Raw genomic sequence first — 13,868 nt, forward strand, 5'->3', positions numbered from 1 at the left:
TTACTGTGAATGCATTTAATATAAGTTTGCGGGGATTTGATTTCGCGTTAAGGATGATATGGGGTGTTGTTGGTGGTTTTAGGTTCGCGGCAGCGCTATAGTCACATACTGCTGCAATAATGAAAGACCGGCGTCTTTACATCACATTCAGTCGAAAACCACACAGCGACGTGGCAAGGGCTACAGTCGCGTAGACGGACATAGCAGTCGCTTTTGGCGGTGCGGTGTCGACGTGATCATCTGTCGCATTCTTTTATGGCAGAGCTGTATCCGCGCCGTAGAAACTTCTTGCATTCACCACTGTACGAAATAACGAATTTGCGGGGTGGAAATCGTGTTCCACGTGCCTGCAAATTCGAGTTTTCCGAGACTCTCCAGGTCGTGTCGACCTGCCCAGCTCTTCTGCACGGGACCCGCGCAGTCCTGGGAAATACCGGATATGCACCACTTACGCTGCGCAGGAAGTGTCCGCGCCCTGTTAATTCTCGTGCAGCTAGAGGGAAACTCATACACATGTCCTGCCCAGTGAACGCTTTGCTGCCGGTATCTGCATAATTTAGCGACAATTATCACCTAATTATCATTTCATTACTCGTGCAGCTAGAGGGAAATTCATACACACGTCCTGTCCAGTGAACATGATTGCAGCCGGTAGCTGCATAATTTAGCGACAATTATCACCTAATTAGCATTTAATTACCATCCAAGGTTTGACCAGGCCTGGTCTGCGGCCAAAATGCCCCCCCCCCCCCAAAAAAAAAATCCCTTATGCGCTTTCCACTTTCCCGGCCCAAAACCCTGTGAAAAGATGCTTTTATTGGTTCAAAATGGTGATTAAACTTTCATTGTTGTTTCTCCGTTATCCACGAATGCCACTATTTGCATTTTGCGGCTAAGTATCGGCTACAAAAGTTCCAAAGAGTGTGTTCCTTTTTTTATCTTGACGACTCCGCCGGCCACAGTCGCTCAGGTCAAATGAAATTCAGTTCTCAGTGCGGGTCTCCGTGATGCTGTCATTCCTGCACCTTTCCTTCCATATGCTTCAGATAAAAGCGCAGATACTCCCAGTCAGATTAGCTCGCTTGGTCTCGCATCAGTTGAAAGAGTGTCGTCCACAGTTAGTCTTGCAACAAGTTCTAATTGGGTCCTTGAAAATCCTTGAACTAGTAGACTGTTGCCTCGCTGACGATCCAGGTCGCGAGATTTACCAATGTTGATGTAGGAACACGACCAAAGCTTCTCAGTGTTCCCAGCGCCGTGGCTGCCTATACCTGGCAAAGAGGACAGGGAGTGGAGAGCATATATCCACACATAGCCTGTTTACCAGTCTCTACCGAACGGTTTAGTCTGCTATGCACCGATCCGTTTCTGTCAGTTATGCCTCTCCGTAGACCGAGCTAATTGATCCAAGTCCGTACAATTACCCCATGCGCGGTATTCTCACATGGTGGGCAGGTAACACTCCCTGCGCCGTAGAGATAACGCGGAACGCCCGATGGTATGGTTTCCAGGCTAGCCCACACACTAAGTCAGTTACTAGTAGTCCTCATCTGGGATACGTGTGCCAACTAAGAGATTTGAAAATAGCGACACGGGCGTTGATTGGCTGTTGTTTTCAAACCATATACTATGTGAATTGCAATGGCTGACAGTCATGTTTTACAGAGCCCTGCACAAATAAAGACACAATGAGTTGTGAAATACCACGTGCCCGCTGGTCAAGTCTTTGTTGTGTAATTATTCAGTGGTTTATTTAAGATGCACGCTTGTACAACAATAAACTTCTGTGTTTACAGGTTAATAGTACGTAGAAATTACTTGTACGACTCAAAATTTAGTCAAATAAGTTCGTTTCATTTCAACACAGACCATTGCAACATAGACCATTGCAATTGATTTGCAAAAACAGAAAATCAATCTGGACGCCGCAAAGACATTCCAATACACATCTTACAACATTATGCACAGCTTGTATCTTACAGACGACTCGTGTTTACTTTTTAAATACAATAATTCAAATCATGTCAAATGAATATTTCCCATACGCCGATTGGAAACCATATCATCGGGACCTTCCCGGCGTCTCTGCGGCGTTGGGAGTGGTACCCGCCACCCAGACAGATTGGCCCGCTCGGGGGTATAGTTCGCTCCCGCTACGATGGCGGCGAAACTAAAGCTAAGAAGACGAGCTATCAGAACGGTTCACTATAGCACACTGGGTCCAGTAAAACACACCTAAGCCGACACGCAGAGACAAGATACCAGGCAAACCTCCTTGGTACACCATATATGTTACCACAAGAATATCCTTGGTTATCCATGCAACTTTTAGAGTACTCTGAAACCTAGCCTGGGTGCCAGACCACCGCGCTCCTGGCGCTAATCCTTCGGCCGGGGAAGCAACTCGCGCCGCCGCCACAGATAGCACACGGCCCACTAATTATCGCTAGCGCGATAGAAATCAGGGTTCGGCTGCCAGCGCCCCCGGGTGCCAACTCTATCCCTACTACTAGGTCTTCCCCGCCCAGAAGGGCTTATCATCGCATCGCGCGAAAGGTCTGGTATCCAGGCTATCTGAAACCCATACTATTGCCAGGGCCTCCACGTACGTACAAAACAGCTTGTCTGGTGCGCCCCTAACTCTCCTACCCTGGAGAAACCCGACTAGGGACCGGGCTGCTAGCGAGTCTCTTCGGCGGTCCGAGACTGTCAGCCCGCCGGATCTAAATTAACACTACGGAGAGTTGCAGCCCGGGGAGTGGACCGTGCCTTTTACCCGCAAGGACCGGTCAACTCTCGGGATTTTTTAGAACTCCCCCGGTGCGGTAATACAATTTCTATCGGCGGGCTTAGAGCTCTGGGCCGCCGACTGAAAGGGCGCGATAACAGTCTGGATCCCAGCAATCTAAACCGTCATAGTATCATTCGCATTCGGTAATATTATTTTCAATCCTACTACTACCCAACAGAAAAAAAAAATAGAAACAGAAATTTATTTAGTCCTTTACAGTCCTAAATTTATTAATGATTTTTGTTAAGTGTCGAACACAAAGTCACAGCAAATAAAGATCATTTGCCTATCACAGCTCCGTGTAGTTCACACACCGTGGCTTATAATGCGTGAGCTAAAGCTTATTGTTATCTACCCGGCAGGGTCACATGCGAGTGTGCAACGGCCTGGGAATCAACGCACAGCTAACTGTGCATGAAAACGCAGAATTTTCCCGGTCGGCACACGCCGGACCCGGAAAACTCTTCACACTTCCTGCCCGCCTCGGTTTTAACGGACGTGCGCAGACTCGGAAAGACCCGGAAACATGAGCTTTCACGCAGTGCACCGGAAGGAGGTATACGAGGGTTCGGCTCTGCTATAACAGTATAAGGAGAATGATCTGTCACTAATCTAAGTCATCTAACCATATCATGGCTGATGGGATGTTGACGTTTCTGTAGCGATGCTATTGTTTTTCATTGTAATTAGAGGGAAACAATAATAAGAAAGTAACAAGTTTATCTCTGCCAAACATACCGCTATCTTAACTTCAAATTGTCAGACCAATGTCACCAATGTCATCATTTTTAGAAATATGGTACAGGCGGAATTGTGTTTGTTAGATGTAGATTGTCCTTCAAGTTGTGCTTTACGCTATCGGCGCCTTTTTATCTTCGCCGAGTTATGTTTTCGGTTGAGCCAGCTGTTTGGTGGGTCTGTATGTATGTCAAGAGCATAACTCAAGAAACCTTTGATGAATCTTTATGATTTTTGGTAGGTGTGTAGTGGTTGTGCAAAGGAAGGTCAAGTTCAAAAATGGTGTACCTTGCGTTTTTGAACAGTACTGCAGCGGACTTTTAATTTTTCTGCGTTTGTATGTAGGCGAAAAAAGTGACGGAAACGTTGATGGATCTTCATGATTTTTTGCAGGTGTGTAGATGTTGTGGAAACAGAGATCAAGTTCAAAAATGGTTCTCCTGGCATTTTCCGTCGGTACTGCAGTGGGCTTTGTGTGGATGTGTAATTCTTGTGGACAATATAACTCAAGAAGCTGTTGATGGATCTGTATGATATTTAGTGGATGGGTAGGGTTTACGGAAAGGAAGGTCAAGTTCGATAATGGGCCTTCTAGCGAGTACCTAAGGTACTGCAGCGGAGCTTCAAAATTTAGTGGCATATTTTCTGAAAGTGCTATGGTCATGATATTTGTGTGGTAGATAGTTCATGCCACAAGAAGTAAGTTCTGTAAGTTTGGGCCCCCTAGCGCCTTATTTAGAACTGCAGTGGGTGTTTTTGTTTTGACATTCGGACATGTATTACTTCAGAAGGGGTGAAGAGATTGTCGTGAAGTTTTGTATGTGGAGAGCTCAGATGGTGCTTTACACAATCGATGTCTAATTATAGAAAACAGGAGCTAATCTGCATAATTAGTAAGGATAATTGTAAATCCATTATATTCCATAATGGGGCGTGTGACAGTGTTCCCGAAACAGGCCAGCAGAAGGCCTTGCCTAGAAGTGTAAATAAACAGATGGTGTACATAAATAAACAAATGGGGCAGTCTCACTACAATTCAGATGTGTGGGTCGGTTTTTTTAAAAAGTGTTCAGTTTCGGCATTTTTGTCAAACACACGGTTGGAGACATAACGGAAAGGGAACCAAATAGAAAGCCTTACAAAACACCTAAAAACATGTGAATAACCAGCCGGACCAACTCCTCTGCTCAGAGAGTACACTGCTAGGTATTACCTAGCACCGTATGGAAAAGTAACATGTACTATGTCTTGCAAAATGTGTATGATATGGAATAAAGATTTATTCTATTCATATATATTGACTGTACCATCTAATTATAACTTTCAATTTTTTTGATGACCAGTTATAACATATATCAGCACACTATCCACATATACTAGTCCTGTACCACCAAATGAGTTTTATCCCTATCTAGACTGGACTCATTCTCCCCCCCCCCATCATAACTTTCAAACGGTATGGTGTATGATCAAGTTTGCAGGGGGTGATAAGCATGTAAATATTAATCACTCTCCACAATAAGCCTTGATTATTTGGCGAAGATAATGTGTTCGTGGAACTCTAGTTATCCATTGTTTGCGCATTCACCAACACAAGTGTGAAACTTTCAATGTAGATTGTTGACTCAAGTTGTCGATAAGGTGTCAAGTTTGTCTTAGTCATACCTACCGTCATTTAAACTAAAAAATTGTGGGACCAAAGTCATTATTCTAGACATAACGTTACAGTCGGAGTTGTTTTTTTCTTTGCTGTGCGAATCAAGCATATTTTCTCTTCGTGTGTACCTAGCCACTGATTTAAACATCTTTATTGGAATTATAACCACGTATACCACAGTCATGTAAGGATATCAGTACATGTTTGTAAACCCTGCAACTGGAACTGTGAACTCAATATTTTGCTGGTTCTATGAGGTATGGTAGTGCAAGAACTGTTACGTCAGCTACTAAGGCAAGTAAGTCTCAGCTCTGGGGTGTTATCAAGCCTGTGAAGAAAAAAACATGTTAAGTTTAATCTGTACATTATCTGTTAACTTCACAAGATTTGTTTTACATGTCCTTGAATACTGTATATATAAATTAAGTTAATAACTGCATAATTTCGTCTGTTTTCTTTGTGCTAGTGTTTCTGACTAATTATGCAAATCAGATTCTAATTTACATAATTAATAAGGCAATTTCAAAACCTGCTGCGTTCCATGATATGACTATTCAATGATGTGACATTTGCAAATGAGGAAGAGAGGAATGTTGATAGATAGAAAATATGCAAATGAAGAACTAATTTAGATAATTGATGAGAAACTACTATAATTCATACTGGTAAATGACTGCAATTTCATACTTGTGGCATTTGGAAGTTATGTGAGTGTGAATTAAATTATGCTAATAAGGACTTCATTTGAATAATTGATGACAAATGTCAGCATAACCTTTGTTAAGCTCATACTTTGGACAACTTCTGTTATTTGGGTGGAGAAGATGATCAATTTGTATGATTTATAATTGATTGGAAACACTCATAATACGTCAGTCATAAAGGTAAAATCATTTGGCGAAGGTCGTGAAACTCTAGTTTCTATATGCTAGGTTAGTCTTGCCACAGAGTGACAGGACGTGAAGGGTGAAAGGTCAGAGTTACTGGGATTGGGAGAAACTTGGCAGCATTAGTAATCTATCATGCATGTGACAACTGACAGACAGTCCAGGTCATGGGGTCAATGAGAGAGCCTATTATTTCATGGATAGGTATTGTTTTTTGGTCTGTTTGTTTTCACATTCATTTATTGTTCATATGCTAGTCACATTCATTGTAGAGTGAACTGAAACAAAACAAAACATATGAGAAACTCTTGATTTTTTATGGGGGTATGAGATCTTTGATTTGTTGTGATTGATTTCAAAAAAATGTTGTGATTGTGATCATCATACAATGGACAAATTTGGCTGTTTGAACAAGACTATGACAGCAGGAAAAGGATTTCCTATATAGAAAGTAGCAAAATGATTTTTACCTCCACGAAAATGGAGGTATTGTTTTGGGTGTGTCTCTCTGTGTGTGCTAGTGTGTCTGTCAGATTATCCTGATATTTTCGGTCAGCATAACTACTCTCACCTCTCAAATAGAAGTACCCCCTAGAATAGAAGTACCCCCCGGACAAATCTTCAAAATCTAATATAAGTACCCCCTGAAATAAAAGTACCCCCCGGAAAATTTCAAAATTGACAGTCGAGGTAAACTGTGTCCATACAGCTGTCCAAGGGAAAAAAGATCATAAGAAGGTAGGTTGCATCTATTCAATTATGCCTGAGGACCATACCTATTAAGTATAAAAATATTGAACATAAAAACTGTACATATATCTGTGAATTGTTCAAATCATGATGATCTCCCTCGAAACTTCGCAAAATATAATAATAATTTTCAAAAATTGGGCATATGTTCCCCGCTATGACCCCTAACCGGGGGGGGCCAACGGTGCTTTCAAATTCAACAAGTGAAAATGTATACATGATACATGTATTTTCTACTTGGAAATTGAAGCAAGTGATCAAGGAAAATTGTCGTACATGGATATCATTATCATTTATTGTTACTGACATATATTCAAAATCATCAATTGTACCTAATCATATTTTCTAAAGACATTACCCCACAAAAAAACAAATATGAACACCAAAAAAAGGGTTATGTCCATAAACTTTTGCTCCATAGCGTTGGGAACAAAGTTTTTGTGAGACGCTCGGATTTCGAGTTCCCGCGGTTGGGCCCACAATACTGAACAGAGCCCGGCTGTAAAAGTAGCACAGCTTTTCAGACCGCACATACTAAGAAGTTACCGATTACATGTTAACAATAGAAACCACACTTTACCGCTAAATTTGGAAAATCGTACGGTTATTTTAAGATATAAACCCTCCTAAAATTCTGTTTCTATCGTTGTCCCAAAATGTAATCTTTTCCACGCATTTATGGTATCATTTTAAAGATCGTTATACGCACTATGCAATATGCTGCTAGTTTTACTGTCACCACGCCTGTTGGTGCCGCCGCCGCCATGTCTCGATGGCGAAACATGCTGTTGTTTACCAACAAATTTCTGCCTTTCTGAGATTTTGCAGCCTCAAAACACATATCACAAAGAAAGTAAAGTTATGATTGCTGTTTTTACGTGTAATATGTCTTCTGTGAACGAATTATTTTTCCGCCGCGCTGCCGATAGTGGTCATCGAATTCTTTCCTGTGCACTCAACTACTCGACACATTTTTTGATCAGCGTGCTTTGGTTTACGACGTAAACAGAGACTGTCAAAGTTACTTATATGAAAATTGTATCTTAAAATGTCAGTGTGGCGTCTTATTTTCCCCAATGGCAACGTTAACTTTGTAACGTCATAGCGTGATCGACCCATATGTTATGAGTGCCGTATTAAAGGATTTCACACTTGAATGCCGGGTCATAGCGGCGGGGAAATCAACGCCGCTCGGCCGGAAAATAGCGAATTACTAGCAAAAATACCGGGGAGAAAAACCTAAACTTTCGATTTTAGAGGGATACCTGGTTAGCAAAGCCCCAATTTTTCAAAAAATGATAAACGTACGGTTTAAAATAAGAATGTACCGGGCGAATTTTGAGGCGAAAAAAATAAACGTACCGGTACGTTTATTTGAGAGGTGAGAGCAATAAGAAACTTTGGATGGATTGTGGATATTTGATATGTGGATAGGTCTTGGAAAGACAAAGGTCAAGATCAAGGTCATGATTGTTTATGGGTCTCCTGGCTGTCGACCTTGGAATTGCAGCAGAACTTCTGTTTTTGTATCTTTTGTCCTGGATGCACGTTACAATTTGTTGTTGCAGGTGTTAACAGTGGGAAGGACACCTACCTTGAGTTGTCATACTACTCTAGGTTCCACTTGTCATCAGTGATGTGTGTAAACTTGTGATCGTCTACCTTTCCTTTCTTTTTTTTTCTTTTTTTTTTTTTAACCCCCGAAATGTCAAGCAATTCAGGGATCAGCAATGCATGCTTCATTGGTGGTTGTTTAGTTCATATTTTGTCAATGCTAAATGTCAAGGAGATGTGGCAGTAACAGGAGTTGCTACATCATACTGAGATAGAGAGGCAACACGACAAGTATATCCTTTTTGCTCAGTCAGCCATCTGGGATGTGTATTGCAAGGAATGCTGGGATGGTTACATGACCTTCTCTGCATCATACTCTAGACAGGTTGTGGCACAGTATGATGTCCTTGTGGTGGCTTTGTAGATAGGGCTGTTGTAACAATTTTTAGAATCTAAAGGTTCTGAGTTTGAATCCCAAGCAGGTCCCAACGCTGTGCCCTTGGTTAAGGCACTTCAGGCAACAGCATGTAAATTTTATGGTTGACATCACATGCATTGATTTTTGAATGATTTCGAAAAAAAAATTCAGATGGTGTTTCCCTCCATGGTCAACAAGTCAAGAAAGTACTGTAGAGTAGCCTCAGATGGTAGAAGCGACACTAGTGTGGTAACCTAGAGTGTTGTTGTAAACTTGTTAAGACTTAGTGATATTTTCTAGGCTACAACACCAGACAACTTCACTCCTCAAACACTAGGCCTCCGGCTTAACGTCCCATCCAAGAAGGCTTCCTGAACCAAAGCTTAGTACTCATTTTCACTGGAATGGAGTGAGGAACTAGCTATAGTATAAAGACTTCTCAAGGGCACAACATTTGATGCCTGCTAGGGATTCGAACCCAGGTTCTAAATCAATTAACTTACCCACAAGGCCAACTTGGCACAAAGTATTCAGTAAATGAAGATGTGATTCCCTCTCTTCCCTACAGGGATGTACTGTTTGAGCCTCTGGAGTGGTTTCTTTGTGGAGGGAACCCAGCAGCAGTATTTCAGCAGCTGCAGTCTCTCAACAACCCACCCCAGCTCTGTGGGAAGGTGTTCAAAGTTGGAGAGCCAACATACTCCTGCAGGTATGGATAGGCTATTAGCTAGCAAGCATCAGGACATCCTCTGGATGCCCAACACTGCAAAACCAAAGAAATTAGATTCCCCCTTTTGCAGGGGACATCCAGAGGATACCCTGTTTCCCTGGTAATTACATACAGATATACAGCACATTGGCTCCTACCCCTACCTGTTGTTTTTTCCTCATACCAGAAACTGGGACAGCATGAAAATTGTTTGAGATGTAAAGCTACCAGGTAATCGTTAATTCATAGAACCCATAGGGGAAGTCGGGTGCAATCACCTTGTTGTATTTCTTGTCTATAATTTCCTTTAAAAAATTCTGTTTTTATTGTACAGGGATTGCTGTGCTGACCCCACATGTGTGTTCTGTATTGAATGTTTTAACAAGAGCACTCACAAGACTCACCGTTATCGGGTAAGTGACAGCAAGTTAGCTTACTGTAGATTTATCTCCAAGCAGATCTAATGGTTGCAAAAACCGTATCAAACTGGCAAAAGGAGTTTTCATTGCAACCTGTGATCTGCAAGAAATCAAACAGGGAGGAGCATTTCTATTCAATAATGGTGTCGCTGCCCTGCCTTGTGGCCATGTTAACAGCTGTACGAATGGCCGCGGTGCTCATTTTTATATGACTGATTTCTGGGACAATCCCAGTCACACGCGCACGTCCCAGTGAGAGATTCGGGCCAAGCGTATTGGTTGAGCCTTGTAAAAGTTGTCACAATAATAGGTTCTTTCACCCATCGCCGATGTTTGTGGTATCATCATAACCATTCAATCTCACACAAAAATTTGAAGGGACTCTTTACTGTTTCAGGTTCAAGCCAACACTCAGACCGCCCCTCACCCCCTTGCATCTAACTTACAAGCAGCACGTACCATCGGAGCTAAGCCTTATTCGCTAAACCTTTCTTTTGCGAAACAAAACATGCCATAAAGTACAATTCTAGTCTAGATATTACAAGTACCTCGAAAGAGACTTCCTGTAAGCCAGGGGCGTCAGACGGTGCGCACCCATGTCGGACAGAGAGTAATTCATTCATTAACATCAACTTGGCAAGCAAAGTTTGATTAGGTAACAATTGGATGTTAATAGCCTTTGTTGAAGCCAAGTTCTTGCAGATCACGGGTTGCAATAAAAACTGTACGGTCTTTGCAACCGTTAAATCTGCCTGGAGATTAACTGTAGATGTCCCTTTTGGTATATCTCATCCCTGGGATGTCCCTGTAGCTCAACTTGTTGTAGTACATGTAGCCTCACAGTTGAGCTCCTGGTTCCAATAAGTTGCTAACTGGGAGGCCCTGGTTCAAATCCTGGGAAGGGCATCTCGTCTAGGGATGCACCGGTCTTTGTAAGGGATCGGACATAAAATGGGAGTCCTGTTTTCAAGGAGGTACCTCGAGCACGTTAAAGAGGAAGGGCTAGCAGCCCTGCTACTAAAACTGCAAGGAAACTTGCAGCCCTATGTGCCACTAGAGGCTGTGATCTATGAGATACCAAAGATATGACAGATCCGTCAATGAATTTCATTGATAAATAACAAATTTTGTAGGTTTTGTGTATTTTGTTCTCTTTTGAATCATGCTTTTGCATCTTGCATAATAAACTCATTATGAAATCAAGGGTAACACAAATCCAATTTTGTGTGCTGTATGATTGCTCAGCAATCACCCTCTAGTGGAAAGGGGCCTAAATCTTCCCTGGTTTTAACACCCAAGCAAATATAAAGCTTAGCTGAAACTGATGTCAAAACAAGTATGTCAAAGATACTTGTATGGAACGTCACTTACCTGTTTGTGTGTGAGCTATGGGAGTGGCATTTTGCACAGTGTCTTATATCAGAACAGATGAGTTGAAGACACTGGTGAATCCCTTTGGTGTCTTAAGGTTGGTTGTTAAATGACAGTCTAAGAATTCAGTACAGGTGGGAATGTGTATCTTCTTTATCTTGTCGATTCTTGTTCAGTATCATCAGTCCTTGTACTGACACCTGTAGAGCTAAAACAATGTATCAAAGATACCTGTGCCTTACTACATGTACATATAAGCATGAATATCTTAAATACATTACCAGCTCTTTTGCACCAATTTTATTGGTCTTCATGGGTCTATATTTTCTTATTTCGTGAGAAGAGCTCTAAATCCTTTTTTTTTCAGAATAGGTGCACTGTTGCACCAAACTTAAAAAAATCTAGATGAACAGAAACCATTTTGGGTGCACAGAATGAAATAAAGTAAAAATCTGCCAACACAGTTTCGGGCTTTGAAAAATTTCAATGAACCCAAATGTACAGCTAACTTTGAACAAGTGATAGAACAAACACATGTCAAGAATATACTGTGTATGAGTGCACAATACATAAGAAATATATATAGTACTTTTACCTACGTAACCCTACACAAATATCTATGTGCACAAAAGTGCGTATGCAACCAGTATTTCAACTTTGAGCCCTTACGATGTAAGTTATGAGTGTTCCATTTGTTGGAATTTTTTGTAGCATCACCAATAAAAGATAGGTAATTCCGTTGAATTTGTGAAACAGTTTGCTTGCTTGAGATATTACCACTGTACAGGCATCATGGGAATGGGGATGGAGTTGAAAATTGACCCAAGAGTCAAAGGGGAGCTTGCAATATTGTATGGCAGAAAGCTTGCCCCAAGAGACAGTTGGCGTCTTGCCTTCACACAACCACTCATCAGACTAGAGATCTCCCTCGGCATAGCTGTGCTCAAGAAACACAGCTCAACAGAACTTCGCAGTGCCAGTACAGATTACCTGTTTAACTTCTGATCTGCCGCACTTAACTGTCAGTCCCCCGGTGGACAGATACATTGATATGTTTAGCCTTGAGCTGGTATTAGATAGAGGATCAGCACTATTTGGCTCATGCTGTTAAATGGCACACAAGAGGTGATATTGATGGGGAAAAATATGTCCAATTAGATGGCATTTGGGACAGTCTCTTAATAGATCAGTATAGATGAAAGTGTTGCAGCAAGCATTGTAGATGGGAGGGGTACAGCTCTCTGAGGTGTAAGTAAATCAGGGTAGTTGAATCTCGCCTAGCTTCGTCATCAAGGCTGCCTGTTGCCTCCGTGTATGTAGGTGTTATTTTCAACATTTCTGAACTTTTGGCAATGCCTCGGGGGCAAGCCTAACAGTATATTATACCCCCAATCTGCAAGAATTCCCAGAATTGTACAAGTATTGCTGGAATTCGTCCACGCATGTGTAGTTTCAACATCAGTGTATTCAATGGGGAATTTGTTTTGAAGTTGCCTTTCCCTGTCTCCCTGTTTTTAATTTGGAAGTAGCAGATATGGCAACCAGTTTAATTTGGCAATTTAATCATAGTATTTGTTTGTCATGTGTTTGTCAAAAGGTATATGTATGAAGTAGCGGGATAGTCATGTCTGTTGATCTACTAGTATTTTAGCTGTATCTTTAGCCAGGGCTTGTTGCAATGATCTGAACTTTTTAAAGAAGCTTTTTTTACAAGAGCAAATAATATGTTACACTCCTTTATACTCATAGATACAACTGGAAATAGAAATATCAAACCTTTATGTTTTAGATAAATTGTGTTTTGTTTGAAATAAGAACGGCCAGAACACAATAATCCTTTGAATTTTATTACATCTAATTTGAAATATTGAATGACTCAGTTGTGAGCAGCTCATATGTCTTCAGGTTAGGGATTGTTTAAATCCCCTACGTTGGAAAAGATACAGACAAGCACATTGTGTTTTTTCTCATTTATTTTATGAACATGATAAGAGAAAATAAACTAGTCAATAAAGCAATGTTATGGAAGATACATTTACATATTGTACATATAAGTTGATATTTATACAAGTAGCAAATCGTTTGCATGGCCATTGATGCCACAGAAATTCTGGAACTATAGACTGAATGTCAAGCCTGACTAGATTGATCCCCACATTTGTTGGTTGGGGTGATACATGGCATTTGAAAGCTGCTGTTACTGCCATCCTAGTTCAACTCTTTCTGATGACTGTTGTCTTTGTTGTCATGCAGAGCTGAAAGAAACAATGTAAAACAGATTAGTAACACCTTGATACATATTAACAGGCTCGATCATCTCCTTCCATGACAAGCATAATTAACATGTAAACATGTATGGATGTCTATCAGTTTCATTTAGATGATTGAAATGTCATGCCCTCTCACACAATGTACAAATTGATTAAACCAACGCACTACCCATTCCTCTTCCCCAACTCCAAACCAAACATGGGGTTGGTCTGGTTTAATATTCATATGATGTTCAGTGAAGAATGGAAGATGGCATATGCCTGTTTGATGCTTTGTATGTTGCGTTGTTGAACTCTACACTTG

At 41.3% G+C, this 13,868-nt stretch overlaps 1 protein-coding gene across 1 annotated transcript in view; it reads left to right on the forward strand.

Annotated features, from left to right (window-relative positions):
- LOC136432233 (E3 ubiquitin-protein ligase UBR2-like) overlaps nt 1-13,868 on the forward strand; it is a 141,016-nt gene that overhangs the window by 8,714 nt on the left and 118,434 nt on the right. The window contains exons 3-4 of the mRNA XM_066423300.1: nt 9,364-9,504; nt 9,839-9,917. Of these exons, the coding sequence (XP_066279397.1) occupies nt 9,364-9,504; nt 9,839-9,917 (220 nt within the window). The remainder of the gene's footprint in view (nt 1-9,363; nt 9,505-9,838; nt 9,918-13,868) is intronic.

Source organism: Branchiostoma lanceolatum, chromosome 4 (genome assembly GCF_035083965.1).
Source record: "Branchiostoma lanceolatum isolate klBraLanc5 chromosome 4, klBraLanc5.hap2, whole genome shotgun sequence".
In the NCBI taxonomy this organism is placed as follows: Eukaryota; Metazoa; Chordata; class Leptocardii; order Amphioxiformes; family Branchiostomatidae; genus Branchiostoma; species Branchiostoma lanceolatum.